This window comes from Rhinoderma darwinii, chromosome 2 (genome assembly GCF_050947455.1).
Source record: "Rhinoderma darwinii isolate aRhiDar2 chromosome 2, aRhiDar2.hap1, whole genome shotgun sequence".
NCBI classification, from domain to species: domain Eukaryota; kingdom Metazoa; phylum Chordata; class Amphibia; order Anura; family Rhinodermatidae; genus Rhinoderma; species Rhinoderma darwinii.
In genome coordinates this window covers 427,490,350-427,510,401 of record NC_134688.1, presented here as the reverse complement: position 1 = coordinate 427,510,401, position 20,052 = coordinate 427,490,350, and the positions used below count along the sequence as shown (strand labels likewise).

Here is a 20,052-nt window from a genome sequence, read left to right as displayed (position 1 = left end):
AGTAAAGCCACGTGTAAAACCATGGTGTAAACGTCACAAAAGTTGCTACTTTTGGTCCGTTTGCGTCAGAAAGTAGCGGTTAGCGAAAATCTGTACCAGCTCCTGAATTCATCAAAACCATAGAAAAACATGGGTAATTCAGCAGGGAAAAATGTATTAACACACAGCAGATTTGTTGCAGATTCTTTTGCGGATTTTTGATCCAAAGCCAGAAGTGGTTTTAAAAGTAATGGAAAATATAAATGAATTTACACTTTTCATTCCTCCTGGATCCACTTCTGGCTCGGTTTCAAAAATCTGCACCAAAATTTTCAACAAATCTGCTATGTGTGAACCCAGCCAAAAATCTGCAGTGCGGTTTTGAATGCCTTTTTTATACGGTTTTAACCGCACCTCACCATATTTATATTAAAAAAAAAACGAAAGAGGCAATTTCTCTGGAAATACTGAAGACTAAGACAATCCATTTACCAAAACAAATAACAGGGACTTGGATTCCGAGGACATAAGGCAATTTCCCTTGTTCCTATTCCATCATCCAGTGTGTTGCGCAACGTGCCTTTAAGTCTCGGCTGTTCACCGTGAATACAATAGGTCTCTGCAATCTTATACCCATCGAAAACTGAGCCGAGACCAAGTACAACGCCACCTATGTACAAACAGCTGAGAAACTCTTCAGTCTACAGTCATAAAACGGAGAAATCTGTACACCAAGGAATACTTTGGATTCACAGTGAACAGTATTTCTAAAGTGAACTTGTCTTTATTTATTTTTTTCCTTTAGGCCGTGGTTTTTACAATCTATGGCAGTGCTGTATCATATCTTCTAAATTGCTGCGTTTCCCCCAGTTCATGACATAATACGGTCATAATGCTTTTAAGAAAATGTATCTGCACAGTTGGGCAATTATGTATGAGTGGTATGATGTGCATCATGGCTCCCATCATGAGTGAGATGTCAGTCCTTGTAGTTCAGGGGGCTGAATACAGTTTTCTGTTATCAGAGCAGTGCCGCTTTACTTACAGCTGCAGATAGACCGGGTTTATTTCATGCTGCACCATCTACCAGACCTATTCAGCTGGTTGACAGAAGCCATGTATAGCGCCATGATCTACAGATTGGTGGGGTAGGGATAAAGGAAACAGATCTTCTAGTGTACACATTTATAGGCGCCTCCATGACAGGTGCATATTTAGTATATTCACATATAGTGTGTACAGACCTTAACAAAAGATATTAAGAAACATTAAAAGTTAAAAAATACATATACTGCATAGTGTGCAGCTCTGCAGCACCACCTGCTGGTCTAGCTTATAATAATTTGATGCATGATAAATTCACCAGGCACACTCCAGGATTCATGCCAGTCTATTCTTTATCAGCACAGAAATCACAGTACCTAGATTATTTTGATGTCCGTACCAATATACAAGACTGTACCTTATATCAAACAGTTTTAACTATATTCCCTTCCTGGTTTCTAGCTAAACTCAAAACTATGTCCACTAAATTTATGTGGAAGGAATCCTGCCCACGTTTAGCTCAGTCTCTCCCTAAAAAACTCGAGAGCGGGCCACAAACTTGGCGTGCATCCTTTATTTTCTACATAAATTGGCCTCTTAATTGTGGGTGGACTTGGAGGTCGTCCTCGACAAAACTCTCCTGTCCATGCTCTGGATTCCTCTATCTTTGCACCACTCCCCACCCCCCCATCTTTCTACGGGACTACTGAATGTGTTCTACAAGCTTGACAGCTCTATACCTATCCCGGGCCCTATGGCAGCATTATTTGATGCTCCACAACTCTCAGCTTGTCTCAGTGTCAGGCTTCTTAGGCTTCAGCAGGGATCCGGCACCACAATGAAGACCTGTAGTCTTTGGTCAGGGTCTTCCACCTGTATCTGAAACTGGCGGTAGTGGACTGACTAAAGCATCATTCTGGTATGCATACGTTTTTGCCACACTCTGGTCCGGTTTTCTAATTTCATCTAGGCACTTACCTTTGAGTCACTGTGTTTAAAAAGATCCCCGCATCATGTCACATCCCTAGTGTATGGATTGCGGATGGGAGACAAGGTAGCCAATAGATTCATTAAGTACCACACATTATGGGAGAGGGAACTTGGAAAATTACTCGCTGCTCAGGAATGGGCCAAAATATCTCCCCTTGACCCACATGATCCCTACTTTCCGCAAACTTCAGGGGGAAAAAAAACTAAATTCATCAAAATTAATGTCCAGATGGTATAGGACACCGGTCCTCTTAAATCACTTTAACTTATGGTCGTCCCCCCCCCACACACACAAGCTGGCGGTGTGACACTGCGGAAGGTACGATATTTGGTGGGAATGTCCAGGTGTCCTTGCACTATGGGAAAACCTTTTTCAGTTTAATTCAATGTGCCCGACCATAGTCCAAAATTGCCAGGAAGTAGCCCTGCTGTCAATGATTCCCGGTCCTGCGTCTGAGGCCAAAAAGCATCTACTCCAACACTTCATAATGACTACTTAAATGGGAATTCATAGACTTTGAAGATCTTCAGTTAAGCCCTCGCGAACCATGCGAACAGACACGCTATAAGATTTGATTACCTCTGAGCAAACCAAGTCCTTCCAATTCTCCCTTCTCTGGTCACCCTGTAGCAATTGAACGGGCTAACGGTGGAGCTGCCCCCAACCCTTTATTTATTTATTTTTATATATAAAAAGAGAAATACATAGGGACATAATAAAATCGAGAAAAACATCAAAATCGATAGTCAACCAACCCCCACAGTATGAAGGTGGAGCACATAACTCATTTACTTGCTGCCTGTGAAAACTTTTGCGCTTGTACGGGCACTGCACTATGTACCCTCCTGTTTTGCCCTACATCCTCTGTTTGATTTCCCCGTCCATGGTCTTTGTCCATGTTTAGACTCGTCTGGTTATCTAGCTCCTTGAGTTATTGTTACATTTGATGGTGTGCGATAATATGCATGGTTCCCAATCATATCAACAATAATACATTTTCCTACTTCGGGAGACTTTCCTTCTGGAACTTCACTAGCTTTATTACTAACTTGTGTTCTTTAACTTGTTTCAATGACTGTAGATTTTAGGAACCAATTATAACCAGTCGAGAAGCCAATATGATTTTTAACGTGTGTGCGTGTGTTAGACACGAGCGGAAGATCTATTGTTTTAATGTATTCTATGCAATTCACATAACAGCTCTACACATCAAGGGCTCACAGTTCTCTTAGTAGAGAGCACAGCCCTCTGGCCGCAAAATAGAACACATCTAGAAAACCACAAAACACTTGCTGCATTTCTACAATGAGTGGACTGGGTTCACACGTCGCAGTCAAAACGCGTTTTTGTTGTGATTTTTGCCCTGGAGCGTCACACGACCCACATCAGTCAATTATGAAAACTCGCTAGGAATTTCCACTAAGTAACGGTTTCCTGAAAGCTGCATATAAAACTGGGTTCACACTGAGCGTTATTTTTTTTCCCCCCCGATGAACTCCCAGAAAACGCAGTGTGAACCCAGCCTAAATGTATGTAGAGACTGAATGGACAATGTGTACGTATTCTAGATTTAGGATGTTACCTTGTATAGCGGTTAGGGACCCTCAAAGCCTTGTAGATTAGGATGTCAACGTGACACGCCAGAAACATCGGAAAGACACCACGGGTTCATTAGGCCTCCTTCACACACAAATTATTTTTTTTTTTTAAATGCTAGCGTTATTAAAATGTAATGTGTTTTTGAAGGCATTTATATTTATTTGGTGTCATTTTGTATATGCTTTTTTCTGGTGTATTTGAAGTTCTATAGAGAAGCCTATGGGAAAAATGCCGGAAAAAATGCCATACCTAGAGCATGCAGCATGCGGAGAAAAAAAAACCACCACAAATAAAAACCCAGCTGTGTGTAGTACATTTTATATTTTACTATAGACTTTATGTAACAAAAGGCCACTCTAAAAAAGCAAGAAAAACCGCCATTATAAATAGTAGCGAAAAAAGCACCAAAAACGCTGTGTGAATCCAGCCTTTTAAACATACTTCATTTCTCCGACTGTTATAATAGCAATATAACAGAAAGTACAGCACATCACCACAGCCATCTGCCATTTCATCTGTTCCCATTAACCTCAATATCGTAACTGTGTAGCGGCCCCTTTATTTCCAACCTATTAACAAATGGCCAAAGCATTGCTATGAAGCAGGTTGGAGCAGAACGTTCTGCACCACTGACCCCCCTTTGCGGACTCCAAACAGCCACGCACGACCTCACACATATAGAGTAAGGCAAATCAGCTCCTATTAAAACAACACGGTAAGGAAATAATTAATAGAATAATCCAGACAGTGGAGATCTCATGAAGCGTAACACAAGGTACAATGTAAGGTGCATTTAAACCTATAGATTAGAACACATTACATATTAGGATCTCACCGCCATGGAAAACCGAAAACTTCTGATTAAAAAGTCAAATTATGTGCTGCCGATTGTTCGTAGATTGAAAAACAGAAATTTTAAAAAGGTTTATGGAATTTTATTGTATTTTTCCCCTATGTTCCTAAAACATATGTTCTGTACACAGACAACCGGGCCTATCTGCATATATTAGGATGAAGCAGAACTGCCACATTGTTTGATCTAACATGTACAGAGCAAGGAAAAAAAAGAAATATAATTACCATACATTACAATATTTAAAAAAATATATATAGTATTCTATGAAAGTGTTTCACATTTGATGATTTTTAATAAAGTTTTTGTTAACATTTTAGAGTTTCACCCCTAAAACTTTGATTTAGAAAAAAAAACCAAAAAAAACCTACATTGGTTCAACCAATTTTCTTACCCGTCCTCTTCAACCACCTTAAAATATATAGGAGACTCTGTCATCACCAGAATTATGCCGTCCTATCAGCATAAAGTAGTGACAGAGTGCCATGATCAGGGGGGGGGGTCTCTGCCACTACTTTATGCTGCCCTCAGATAGGACAGCAAAAACCTTGCGACAGATTCCTTTTTAGGGGGATCCCCAAAATGGGGCTCAGAAACTAAATCACAAGCAGTGTGACACCTGACAGAGTACCTCAAAGTTTACCACACATCCATAGGATCATTCATTTTATTTACTGCATGTACTCCACACAGATTACATCTGCCCCCACAATATAGTTTGAACACAATTACTTGGGAGAACCCACTTAATTTATGTGTTGTGTGCCACCAGTGGCACCAGCTGGGCACAACATATTAGCTGCTAAAATGGCATATCTGTGGGAAAAAGTACAATTTTCACTTTCAACCATGCGCGGCGAATTTCTGGAAAACACCTGTAGGGTCAAATGCTTGTAGGGTGTATTCTCCGAAATGTCGTCACTTTTCAGGGGTCTCTTATTATTTCACCTCAGAGACCCTGCAATTGTGGGCCAATTTTATGTGAATCACCTAGGCCTACAATGTGCATTGTTATCTTTTATTCCTGCGCTCTGTCATAGGTCCAGGCAAAATAGTAGGGCCACATGTAGGGAGTTTCTAAAACCAGGGGCCACACCGCATAATAATAAGAGCTGTCTTTTCACAGAGGCAACACATACTTTGCACTGAAATTGCATATCTGTTGAAAACTAGCAATTTTTACTTTGCACCATCCACTGCGTATAACATTTCTGGAAAACCACCTGTGGGCCAATATGGTCACTACAGCCCTCAAGGCATTTATCAATGGGTGTAATTTCCAAAAAGGTGTCACTTCTCGGGAGTTTTCACTGTACTGGTACCTCAGGGGGCTTTACAAATGCAACATGGCATCTGAAAACCGTTCCAGAAAAATCCGTACTCCAAAAGCCAAATGGCCGTCCTTCCCTTCTGAGCACTGCGATATGCCCAAACAGCATTTACAACCACATTTCACTCAGGAGAAATTGTGTAACAAATTGTGGGGTGCTTTTTCTCCTATACTTATGAAAATGAAACTTTTGAGCGCAAACTACATATTATTGGTGTAAATGTATTCTTTAATTTGCCCGTTTCAATTAATTGAATCAGTGCTTATGCTTGCATTTTTATTTAATTTTTTTATTTGCAAAAAGCGGGCTCAAGTTTATTTATTTTTTTAAAAAGGGAGGTTCTCTCAGAAAAGACATTTATGGCATATCTATAGGGTAATTCATATAGGTCCGATTTCCAGGAGGAATAACCGTAACTTCACAAAACTTAGTTGCTCCTAATGTTTAGATAAATATAGGATCATATCATAATCTAAAACAATCCAATGTGTTACAGCCACTACCCACTAAGGCCTAGTTTCCATCTGCGTTGAAGGCTCCATTAGGGGTCTCTGTCTCAAATCCAGTTGAGAATACCACAAAGAATAATGCAGCATGCTGCGCTATTGTTTCCGGTAAAACCACATACATCCTGATGGAACCCATTAAAGTCAATGGGTTCCGTCGGCCACCGGTGGTGTTCAAGGAGAAATTGAACGGTCGTTTCCGGTTTTTCCCTTGATCTGCTCCTCTGACGGAACAGAACTATGGAAACACCCAATGTAGGTGTGAACCCAGACTAATCTCTCACAAAATTGATTACAACATTGCGGCACATTTATCCATATATTTCTGCCCGTTTACACATAGAATGCCTTATCTATGAAACCACTGCATCACGGTCGGGGAGACAAACTGATCATTTTTCCTGACACACAGGGCGGCTTTAAAGGAGACCCCGACCATGACCGATTTATAAAAGAATGGCAGCATTTTCCGAACCAGAAAAGTTTTGGAAACCGGGGATGCATCCTGGTTGATAAATCTGTTGCACGCTGCACTGGGAAAGAGACCAGAGCATCATTCGTATGGTGGGCTGGCATTGATAAATCTCCCAAAATTTTTCGTTTTTGCCATACATTTGAGCCTCTGTCTTTTATTTCTATTAGATAGAAAAGCATGGCAATTTTCTACAAGCCAGGAGAGAGGGGGGGGGAAAAAAAAAAAAAGTTTCCTGGTAGAATGGTGGCAAATTCATAAGAATTGCGTATTTTAGAAAGTAAAAAAACAGGGAATAGAATGTAGAGTAAAATAAAAGCCATCATAACAAAGTATTATGTAATACAGCATCCGATGCGAAAACATTAAAAAAAAAAACCTGTGCGCCTCAAAATGAAATAGTAAAACGTTATTTGTACGGAGCGGGACAGGAAAGGCTGGGATGAGCTTTGCTTGAGTACCGTTGATGGTTCGCATCCTACTAGCTCTCTCTTTAGGATTCATAAAGGGCAGGAATGAGTTAAGGTCCCCCTCCCCCATCTGCTATAAACCTAGCATGATTTTTATTAGGAGTGTTATCCGGGAGACAACACAGTTAATGGCCCATAGCTTAAATTGTTTTGTTTTTTCACCCACCTTTAACACAAATTAGGATGAAATTATAAAATTCCAGCAAAAAATAAATAAATCATCACCTGCTCATTTATTTAGCCATTCCATAGAGTCGTGGATCAATAAAACGTGAAAATACACCATCAGAAATAAAAGAAATGAGACGGTAGAGCCTATCCCCAGGAGCTGTCACAACCATGACAGGATATGAGGAAGGCCTCAGACATCATACGGGGAACACAACACGGGGCTCCCAGCGCGGAGCAGAATTCTATTAAAAACAAAGCAGCTACATCAAAAGACTCAGACCTGCAAGGCCCATCAGACGAGACAGCGGTCAGACAATGGCTGTCTGCTGCATCACCCCCTGGGGAACTGTTCATCACCAAAGCTTAGCCGAGCATTTTAGATGAGGCAAGAGATCCAGTACATGGAATGTATCTATTCAATAAAAAGGTTTACAGACATGTGTCCAAAGAGGTGCTTCTAGTAATCACCAAATCAGACTTCTGGTGCCATCCACTTTTCTCAAGTTTGCACCAGTACATAAATTTTTTCTTGTGGCTTTTTATGGACGTGAAATCTGGTGTTAAAAGGACACCGGCCAAAACTAAAACTTTCCCACGTGTACCATTATGGAATTCCATGTGTCAGTCTCTCACTTGTTATTCTATCTCTATATATCAGACAGGGATGTTTGCTTAGCAGCAGTGTGAATCCGGCTCGGTGACTACTTTCTCTACTTGAGTCTATGGAGATCTATGTGTCACCCATCACAGGCTTCAGCAGTTCCTGTACCACACTAGTTTTACACAGGGGGACAGAAACCTCTATCATCAGCTCCCACTGATAATTAGACAGGGTCCTGTCACATAAGTTTAATGTAGAAGAATATAGTGCAGCCTCCGTCTGTATACTTAAGGTTTCTAAGCTTAGACTTCGCTCACATCTGCGTCGGGGCTCCTCTAATCTGTTTCGTCTGAGCTTTCCATCAGGGGAACCCACGAACGGAATCCAAACGGAGACCATAGGTTTCCGTTTGCATCACCATTGATTTCAATCGTGACAGATCTGGTGCAAATGGTTTCCGTTTGTCACCGTTGTGTAAGGGTTAAGTCGTATAGATGGAATCAATACCGTAGTCTACTGCGCTATTCATTCCGTCAAAACGACGGAACCCTTACACAACGGTGACAAACGGAAACCATTTGCAGCGTATCCTTCACCATTGAACTCAATGGTGATGCAAACTGAAGCGTTTGGATTCCGTTCATGGGTTCCGCTGACTGAAAACTCCGACAGAACCCATGAACGGAGTCCTGATGCAGATGTGAACGAAGCCTTATTAAGGAGAACAGAGAGAATGAATGATAATCACAGTGTTCCCCAGCATGCAGAAATGGTACGGTCTTCAGCTGGTCATGTGATGCTGTGCTGAAACATCATGGGATAGCATAGCAGAGAGGAAGAAAAACCTGGGGAAATCGAAGGCCCTGTTCACACAGAGTATTTTTGAAGGTGGAAAAATCTGCCGCGTTTTTGCAGCTTTTTCGGCCACAGCCATTGAGCGCCGTAGGCAAAAAATGCCACAAAAAAATGCTCTCTCTGTCTCTCACTGATGTCAATGGGAGGTCAGAGACGGAAACGCCTGGAGAAAGAGCATGACACCTTTTTCCCCAAGAGCTTTTTTTCCACTCGCAGGAAAAATGCCTCCGCCTCCCATTGAAATCAATGGGAGGCATCTTCGGATATTTTTTGGTCGCAGTTTCCGTGAACATTCCCTAAGAATCAAGATGGAGGTTTTGTTTTTTTACAGCACAGACAAGGGAGCAGTTCAAAAAGGAAGTACAGAATACATAAAAAGTGTAGAGTGTGGTATATAGTCAGGCAGACATGTAAAGTTGGGTTTTCCCCTGGAGGTTTTCTTTAAAGGGCACTTTCAAGAGTATGGATGGCGAGGAAAACAAAAGGATCATTGATTAAATCTAGCCTAGAATTACCAGATTTAGTGAGAAGACTAAACTCATTGGACTACTGTCCTTGGAAGGTGTGGTGGTGACAAGTTATGCCTCCTTTATTTCACTGGCCACCAGACTGAGAAACATAGTCAAAATTATGACATTTAAATTTATGAACATCTTGTCACATAATCTATCCATTACATTTTAACGATCAGCGTGATTTAGACAATAAGGCTGGATTCACACGGACGGAAATTCTGCATATTACAGTCCCGAAAGCTGCATTAGGACTTGCTCATGTACGCACCTAAGGGTCCTATTTTCACAAAATGTGGGAATTGAATCCACCACAGATTACAAGAAAAAAAAAAAAACATTCATGGAGTATGAGTTCTGTTTGTTGGGATCTCTTAGGCCTCATGCACACGACCGTAGCCATGTGCACGGCCATGATTTTCTGGTCGGCCGGCTGCGGACTGTCAGCCGCGAGCCGCCCGCAAATCGCGGGACATGCACATGACCATTATTTTCAATGAGCCCGGACCGCAGAAGACGGCCGTGATAAGGCATGTCCGTTCTTCCTGAGGTGCGGGCTCTCGGGCCATGCATGGACCGTAAAAACTAAGGTCGTGTGCATGGCCCCATACAAATGAATGGGGCCGCAATTCTCCCGTGGATTTTCAGGGGAATTGTGGCCGCAAAAGCACATTCGTGTGCATGGGGCCTTATTGTGATGGGTCAGTTTTTGCTTTCACTCCCTCCCCCCCCCCCCTATGTGACAGGGGTACACTGTCCATAGTTTAGCAGGTGTAACTCAGTCACCATTTACTACTGCACAGGAAGTTCTACACAACAGCATCTGATTGGCTACTCATATTTACCTTCCTAACATGCATCTGAGAGTTCAAGTACCTGCCCTTCTCGGTCATCTCTAATTTGAAGGGGTAGTGGGCATTTCAGCCACCGTATCACTTTCCACTTCAGCTGCCGAAGAGGAATCGCCCATGCCAACTGACATCACTGTATGGGTGGCCTCATTCAGATGGCAGTATTTAGGTCAGTATTTTGTATGACATTTGGAAGCCAAAACCAATATTGGAACCTACACAGAAATACAATGGAAAGATTGTGTTATGTATCCACTCCTGGTTTTGGCGCACAAATACTAAAGCAAAATACTGACCTAAATACTGCCATCTGAAGGAGACCTTTGTTTGCACACAAATCCATATACAGTTGTCAAATTGCCACCAAATTGGCTGGTGTATAGCCATTTTATGGAAGATGATTTGAGCTGGCCATACACTTTATATAGGTGTTAGCCGGACAGCTAATTCTTCAGACTCCCCTATACACATTCGGCACGACCGAGTGTGGATGTGTTTTCAATAGGTACAAGAGAGAAAGCCACTGCCAAACTCTACAAACTCTTACAAACATAAGGATCGGGAATGTTAAAATTCAACATGCCTGACCCCTCTCTCCATCTGAGATCTGCTGCCAGGGGAGAGTCGGGACACCGCAATACACATCAGATGGTGCCAGTCCCACCGAAATCGGTACATCTAATGTGTATGGCCATAATTTATAATAGGTAAAATTAAAAACATGAGTGCAGAACTTCACTGCCAATTGAAGCCAATGCATTATAGTTTTTTTTATTAGACTGATATAAAATATCGCTTTCCTGTTCTCTAAGCTGTTCTTCAGATACAGATGCCCTTCATCAACATTTCCTGTGGAGATTTCTTGCAGGATGCATTTGGGAGACTCACTCCCTCAGAAAGTGCATTAATATGAGCCACTTAATGATGCCGATAGAGTCCCAATGTAAACTGGCACTTAGCGGCACTGCTGTGAAGACGACTGAAGAACATCAGTGATGAGAATAAACAAGAACATAGAACAATGCCAGGGAAGCCTTCACCCTTGGGGATTGTCAGCCGTATAGAGTGGATTATTAACTATTAGCTGTATCTCAGCATTAAATCCTACTGATTTAAGGATTACAAAAGGTGCGAGGCTTGGCATCGAACAGACTCCATCACAGGAGTTCTTCCGGATGACAGTACTACGCTTATATGTAGCGGCAGATTACCTTACTGCATGACGTGTATTCTGTCAATGGCCAAAACCAATAAAAGGCTGGATTACCCCATCCGCAAATGACACAGTCTCGCAAACGTCTGAAGAAATTTACACCACACGGAAGTGTTTTACTACTGCCACTGCCAGTCTGAAACAGGTCTGGCAGGGTACAAGAGATATGCATAGTCCAAACTTTTTTTCTCATCATGAACAGCACTGGGAGGATTACTGCGTACTAGAAATTGACCAGAAGGTTTCTCATGGACTATTGCTACGATTTATTTTAGGGTATGTTCACACAACCTATTTTCAGCAGTTTTTCGGACCGTAAACACCCCGAAAACAGCTAAAAATACAGGGACTGAATGGCTCCAAACATCTGTCCATTGATTTCAATGGGAAAAATGGTGTTCCGTTCCCATGGGACGTTTTTTACGCACCCGTTTCTAAAAATGGCCACGTAAAAAAAAACCCTTGTAAAAAGAAGTGCATGTTACTTCTTGAGCAGTTTGTCATTGGCACAATAGAAAAACAGCTCCAAAAACGGCTGTAAAAAAACGCAAAAAATACGAGTTGCTTAAAAAACGGCCGGAAATCAGGGGCTGTTTTCCACTGAAAGCAGCTCCGTATTTACAGCCTTTTTTTTTATTTATTTTTTAAGCATGTGAACATACCCTTAGTGAGGAAAGGATGTATCCATTACAGGGCAGTACCCACAAGATTGAGTCAGGGGGGCGGCTGTAATACACAGCCCTTATCCAACTGCCGGGGTCGGAGATCACTCCTATTCTAACCATTTAACGTCTTTAGATGCTGCAGTCAATAGTGACAGCCAAACACTGGGCAGACTGTAATGAGAATGCAACATATAATATGCACCCCATGTATCAACTATGCAAAGGCCTGACACTTACATAGGGCAGCATATCCAGCGGACAGATCTACTTTAGGAAACTACATACCAACATGAAGCTACACATCCGCACTCCTATTTTTGTGCCATTCAGGAGGGATGAAAGAGTAGAGCAGACCCAAAGTTATGAGTCCGTTGTATTTATGGGGAAAGCTCACCCCTCTCCGCAGTGACTGACAGGCTGCGGTGTATACCCACATACCTAAAAGCCCATCAGTAAATTAGTGTGAAATTTGCACGTATTTCACCTTTTGCCATGCAAAAACTGCCACGTCTGAACTCTGACATAACCTAAATTCACACTATGTGCACTTCTGCATACTTTAGTGCTACACATTCTGTTTGTAGATGTGAAGCAAACTTCATATAACTTTTTCTTATTCAAAGAAAAATATTTTCTAGACAGGTCGCACAGCTTTAATCTCTTAGAATATTATTTTAACATGTGGCATAGCCTTAAAACAACATACAATGGAAGGGGTGGGGGGGGGGGGTGGGATGGGGGGGGGGGCGGGTGTTTAATAAGCCTGACCAGCTTATTAAATAAAAAGTTCAGCTAATGGATATGAAGTCCCATGCGCCCCACTTCTGGGTCCATACAAAGGTCTTTGATGCTGGGAGAGCATGGTGTGTTGTTTGGCATAGCAAGCAGGGTAGCCCGCTCTATGAATTATCAAGGCGTCACAAATAGGCTTCTACCTGGCTATACACGTTGTGCCTCATGACGTACACACTATCCCTCCATGTTTCACTCACTTGCACCCCATTATCCATTTATTTCTATTGAGGCACTTCACTCATTACTGCCCCCTATATTTCACTTATAGTATTACACTTGCACACACACTATTCATTTATTATTTCTTACTACATATCCCATGCACCACACACCACTCCCCTCAAGACTAGTGGGAGTGGCTATTATTATTTAAAGCACCTGCTCACTCCTTCATCAGCGTTTCTGACCTGGCTGTGTCCATTTGTATGTATGGCCTTTTTCGGTGTTTTTGTATATGTCCCTTTGTTTTTATCGGTTCTGTCCATACAAGGCACAGCGACACCGTATGAATATGCACTTCATCCCTATGTGAACGACCACGCTGGAACTGAAAGAGCATGCAGAGCTAGTGTTGCACGCAGAAAACGCCGAAAATTATTACGGTAATTAGCGAGTCTGAAAGAAATCTCTAATGAATATTTACAATGAGAAACTCAATCCTTCAGAGTTTCCCTTTAAGTAGTGTGTATTAAATGGATTTTGGCAGATGACACTGGCAAGAGGCGCTCTCTGTTTATAATTCATTGATTTTGTATTTGCAGCCCTGCAGTGGATTCTATTATGTGCAGCGTGTTAATATGAGATTTATGAAAACCGTTTATTAACCAATGAATTGTGATCTAGGACCTACAGCTGCTCTACAGCGTCCATACTAATAAAGCATCGATCAGTATAGGCTTTTATTGATTAAAACAAATGTGTTCTATTTAAAAAAAAAAATAATCAGAAGAGAAAAGCGTCTAAGGCTTCGTTCACATCTGCGTCAGGGCTCTGTTTAGGCGTTCCGTCAGCTTTCAGTCAGAACGGAACCCTGACGGTTTGCATCGCCATTGGTTCCAATGGTGATGGATCCGGTGCAAATGGTTTCCGTTTGTACAAGTTGTGTAAGGGTTCCGTCTTTTTGTTTCAGTAAGGGTTCCGTTCATGGGTTCCCCTGACAGAAAGCTCAGACAGAACCCATGAACAGAGTCCCAATGCAGACGTAAATGAAGCCTAAGGCTCTTGCACGGTGGTTTAAAAAAAGTCAGTCCCGCAATACAACTTATCCTTCCGGTGCCCAATAGAACCTATTGACTTACAATGGGTTCCGCCGAGGTGTCCGTTAAATTTGATGGGAAAAATTGCGCTGCATGCAGTGGTATTTTTCCAGTCAAATTTTACGGACTCAACGATGGTGGCTTAGTGGTTAGAACTGTTGCCTTGCAGCTCTGGAGTCCTGGGTTCGAATCTAACCAAATGTATGTTCTCCCCGGGTTTATGTAGGTTTCCACCAGGTCCTCCAGTTTCCTCCTACACTTCAAAAACATACAAATAGGGAATTTAGCATGTGAGGACAACTTCTGTACAGCGCTGCCGAATATGATGGTAATATATGAGCACCAGAAATAAATGAGAGCCAACACCAGCGATGAAGGATTGCTGTGAGCGGAATGATTCTGAGCGTCATGTATAAAAACTAGTGATGTTGTTCATATCAACCAGATCCTGCCACTTTCCGAGTTAGAAAAATAAAACAATTGATCCGATTGGTTTCTATTATCCATTGCGCCTCTTCCTGCATTCATTAGTTTTTATATAGGTGTACAATAGTATAGAAAACGTAGGTACTATATAAAATTTTAACGAATTATGATTTGCAGTGGAGATTTGTTATTATTTAATTAAATTCATTATAGGAATAGGTCATTATTGATGCTCTAAGCAGGATTTCCTTAACGTATAAAATCAGTAACCCTATAAAAAATGTGCATATGAATGCACCAGCACAACACAACCATGATTGCTAATCACTAAACAGCGTGATACGTCAGTATCATATTATTCACCAGTGACTACAATCTATAACCGGAGAACACTGCACTGTCATTTTCCAGGTGATTTGGGGTTTACAGAAAATCGCAATACAGCAATTTTACAGCTTTCAGACACTGCACTTGTAGAAACGTTCCCTCCCTTACCGGCTCCCTCAGCACAGCATGAAACTGCTGTCAGTCAAAAAATGGCACTGGGTTCTCACACAAAATACTGCACCCAATGTCATTGAGATAGATTTATTTATTTTTTGAGCCAAAATTGAAAAACAAAAACCAACAATGAATGGATATCGGCTTAAAAGGTAATATGTCCAATATTCTGCTGTTCAACCACCAAAAACATGGCAAGTTGTTCTAGAAAAACCCCTAAGGCTGGGTTTTCACGTCATGGTCAAAATGCAATTTTTTGTTGTGGTTTTGTCAGAGTTAGTGTAAAAAAATAAAAATGTGTGAACCCAGCCTTAATCATGACTGATCTAAATGAATTACGACAGCCCAAGTAGTTATCCAACTATAATCTATAGACATTCCCCGTCCCGCTGGAACCAACGCGGCCAAAATTCTCAATCCAGACATTTTGTTGTTAGGTAGTTTTCTGGACTAGGTCAACTTTACAAAATTACAAAACACAGCCCCCCCAAAAAAACAAATTAAAAAAAAAAAACAACCTTCACAGTGTCGAAGAGGTAAACTTTAGATACAGGTTTGTTAATTCTTATATTTTATTTTTATATATATATATATATATATATATATATATATATATATATATATATATATATATATATATATATATATATATATATATATATATATATTATTTTTTTTTAATATATATATATATATATATATATATATACACACACACACACACACACACATATACAAAAATATATATATTATATACACAAATATACATATTTTTTTATATTGATAGAAATTATGCATATGTAAACAAATAATTATGGAAATTTGCAGATTGACTGTCTCTATAAGCAGACAATATAACACCACCATGCCTACATATTATACATCCACATATAGGACAACATGCAAAATCCCATATAAACTATAATTTATTTCCATGTGTATGCATTTGCACATATACTGTACTTCATTATTTGGAAGGCAAAAGAAAATCAAAGGTCTGGATCTGCCACACATCTAGACAGCTGATCAATCCGATGCCAGCCCCAGCTGGGAGAAAATGAGCACAGAATGCCAGATGTGAACAGGATCACATAGGGGGAAGTAAGAAGCCAGGAGCGTTCTGTGTACCAAATGAATACTGCATAGCACAAAAGGTAGAGAACCCAAAATATTAACAAAGCAGGCCACACCGGAATGACACCAACCACAAAAAGATGAGGATATCCAGCACAGAAAAACAATACGATATAGAAGAGGTCATGTTTTCATAGACCACAGGGCATCGCACCTGTACTGACATACAAGTGTAACATACGGTGTTGAATACAGCTCAGCCTTCTCCGCAGCCTTTGCATTTTACGTGGGCAAACGTACTGGGCACCATTCACACACAGGTGCTGCTATCTATAGGCGCCCACTAATCCTATATTCTGTATCAGGTAGCACACTGCCCATACGTGTGAACGGTTCAACCCCAAGAAACGACCCACACATGATAATACAAAATGCCACAATAAAATCGGCAGATCCAGCTCCCAGGTCAACAGAAAATATTTGACAAGTCACAAGTGACTTTTCGGAAGAGCATCAAGAATCCGTTTGTACTCAGTCTCGTAACACACTAAACAAAGGCCATCGTATCCATAACATATCCATAGGGTGAGCGTTTTAATAAATATATATCTGTCTAAAATCTCTATCATGCAAAGACCACTAAAATAAGCGACTGGCGCAGACACTTACTGCTGTAGAGAGTATCTATCCAGGAGAGACGAGGCATTCCTTGGTGGCTCACAGGCTCCATGGTGTCTTATTCAAGAACTCCTTCAGATCCCAACCTGCATATCATCAGAGACCAGTGACCCCAGGGAAGATGGTCGGACCAGGACGGCAGCTGCCTAGGGAAGCAAGCGTTTCATTGCTCAAAGATAGGTAAAGCGCAGAGGACAGAACACTGCAGGGGACAGGCCAAAGCTTTGCAGAGGAAATGAGTACAGTATATGAAAGATAGGAGAGAGGAAAGCAGAGGAGGCAAGCGACAAGCAGCAGAGAACAGAGACTCTACCAGAGAATGGAGGCTGCTAATATGATCCACGCTCACACATGAATGGAGGGAGAGGGCTGATGCTTTGTGTCCCTGAAGTTCTCTCTGTGTGTTTACACTGGGAGGATGCAGGGGAGGGAGCTGTGCTAGGTGGAAAAGGAGAAAGGGAGAAGGGGTGGGTTAAGGGAAGCTCTGTCCTGAAACGGACAGATGGGCGGATGGTTTTCCCCTTGGATGCAGATGGTAAAAAGCCGTATCCTCGACAGAGCCTGTTCTCCCTCCAGGCACCTGCTGAGGACCACAGCATCATCTAGACCTGCTCCTCACCTCAGTGCACAGTGGAATGACTCTCCTCATCCAGCTCTGTATTATCAGTGTAGTGACTCCATGCGGAGACTGCAAATCCCTGCATCCTAACGGAACTACTGTGAAGTCTCTCTGGGAAACCCCATGATTAGATGATATCATTGACGGAGGGTCTCCATGGCAGCAATGCCCAGCACAATAATACTTATCGGAGAAAGACCACCTGCTAGTACTGACTGTGGAAGCTAGCCGGCATTCAAGGTCACAATCACACACAGTTTTGATGCAGTTTTTGGCTCAGGTTTTATTACCCAAACAAAGGGGTGGATACAACAGAAAGGAGATGTATCCGTTTATTCTTTAGATCTTTCCTTCCTTTTGGATCCACTGCTGGCTTTGGTTAAAAAACAAAAACTAGCAAAACACGGCCATAAAAACTGCATCAAAACGGTGTGTGATCCTGGCCTTAACCTGTTTGAAACCACAAGTGTGCTAACCAAATATGCCACGGGCTGTGCCAACAGTATTGTTTTCTGTAATGAAATTGAATCCTGTGTCTGCACAAATGTGTTACGTCTTGTAAGTAGAACTGCTATTGTGTCGGCCAACAAATCAATAAACTCACTGGGATAATGACGCCTGCGGACACCAGACTGGATCATTACAACAAGTAGGTTTTTCATTTCAGCCACTATTATTAGCCTAATAGATAATGTCTGTGGCAGTTTCCCATTTAAGGGAACATTAACATTGAACTTTACAAATAGGGCATTGTGGAGATTCACTTGTTGTATAAAAAAAAAGGACATCCGCAGGCTTTGGCTACACAGTAACTTTAGGCATGCAACGAAACTGAAGGCTGCATAGCAAAAGTGATTGTCAATTAATGCTTATGTAACATCTGATCTTGTCAAATTTGCAGTGGGCTTTGATTTTGGTGATACATCTCACTCACAGAGAGAGCAGTGATTTATTAATAAAATAAAATAAAAAAAGTGACCAAGCTGCATCAACAGCTTCGATTCGACTAGGAAAAGTATGTGAAAAATACTAAAATCAACCAGTTAACAAAATTCATTGACAATTGGGTTTATTTTGACTGCCCACAACCAGGCATGATAACTGCCAGACCTGTTGAATCTAAACATCATATAAATAGAACCTGGCTGGAAGCGTGAAGCAGGCAAAATGGTCTAAAAAAACCCAAAAAAACAGCGCATGACACCACGATCTAAAGCGATTCAAATCTCTACCAGTCTGGAAAGGGTTACAAAGCCATTGCTAAGAGTATGGGACTCCAGTGAACCACAGTGGGAGCCACTATCCACAAACTCAGAAAACTTGGAATAGTGGTGAACCTTCCCTGGAACGAGCGGCATACCCAAACTTCACCAAGAGCACATTGATGACTTATCCAGGAGGTCACAAAAGAACCAAGACAAACACCTGAAAAACTGCAGGTCGTACTTGCCTGCACAATGAGAAACATACTGGGCAAAAATGGCATCCACGGGAGAGTAAGGGTATGTTCACACGATTAACAAAATACGTCTGAAAATACGGAGCTCTTTCAATTTTTTTTAGTTAAACAGTTTGTTTATAAATGATTACACATTCTTCTAATTTTAAAAATATTTTCATGGAAATATTATAAATTATATTCTTTAGATTCGAATTTATAACATTGCAGCATTGGCATGTGGTAAAGCAACCTCATTGCTTTATGCTGCAAAATTGGAGAAGACACACCCGCTCTAGTGTCCTCAAACAATCCCCCCTCCTTTTTCTTGGCTAGTGCCAGGAGAAAGTAAGGGGTTGAATGTTCAAACCTCCTACACTGTGTGCCGCCATTTTTTGAGCGAATGCACAGTGTAGGAGGATTAGATACAGTGGTAATCACACAGTATAACACAAACATAACTTACCTGCTGCCACCGCCACTGTCGCCTCTCCCTCCACTCCTAGTCCTTGTATCTGAACATGTGGCCGGAAGCCGCGACAGGAAGTAGTCGTCTTACTGTCCGGCCGAGGCTTCTGGTCCACATGAAAATGGCGCCGGATGTCGCTCTGCCGAAGACCTTCCTTTTGGTCTGTGTGGGAGCGGCGCATGCGCCGTTCCCACACAGACGGCGTACGCTATAGTGAATGGAACGGCTCCCGTTCGCATTCTCTATAGGGATGTATGTGCCGTATTCCATTTCCATCTCTGTATGTGTCGTTAATAGACACATACAGAGATGGGAAAAAAAATGGCAGCCCCAATAGAGAAGTAAAAGAAAGGACAAAGTACAACACAAAAACACAAATAAATAAAATTTATTTTAATGACCTACTAAAAGCAATAACATAAAAAAAAAAAAATTCGTGACACCTTCCCTTTAAAGCACAGACAAGGCAGCAGTTCAAAAAGTACAGTACAATAAAAGTGTGGCATACAGTCAGATGGAGGATGCAGACATGGAAAGTTGTGTTTTCACTTGGTCTTCTTTAAATATGAAAAATTAGCAAAAATAGAAGAAATAGGTGAGGGACAAATACTTCTTCACAGCACAGTTTGATTCTAAAAATCTCCTTAAAGGGGTTGCTTCATCAGAGACAACCCCTTTCTTGG

At 41.5% G+C, this 20,052-nt stretch overlaps 1 protein-coding gene across 5 annotated transcripts in view; it reads right to left on the bottom strand.

Annotated features, from left to right (window-relative positions):
* Positions 1-20,052, bottom strand: part of ABR (ABR activator of RhoGEF and GTPase) — a 400,130-nt gene that overhangs the window by 273,738 nt on the left and 106,340 nt on the right. The window contains exons 1-2 of one of the 5 annotated variants that reach the window (XM_075854352.1): positions 17,463-17,551; positions 16,835-16,989 (exon numbers count right to left, since the gene is read on the bottom strand). The exons of 1 other annotated variant lie outside the window; for it this stretch is intronic. In XM_075854352.1, coding sequence (XP_075710467.1) covers positions 16,835-16,895 — 61 coding nt within the window. In that variant the 5' untranslated portion in view covers positions 16,896-16,989; positions 17,463-17,551. 3 more of the 5 variants (XM_075854350.1, XM_075854353.1, XM_075854351.1) reach the window with 3 other exon arrangements.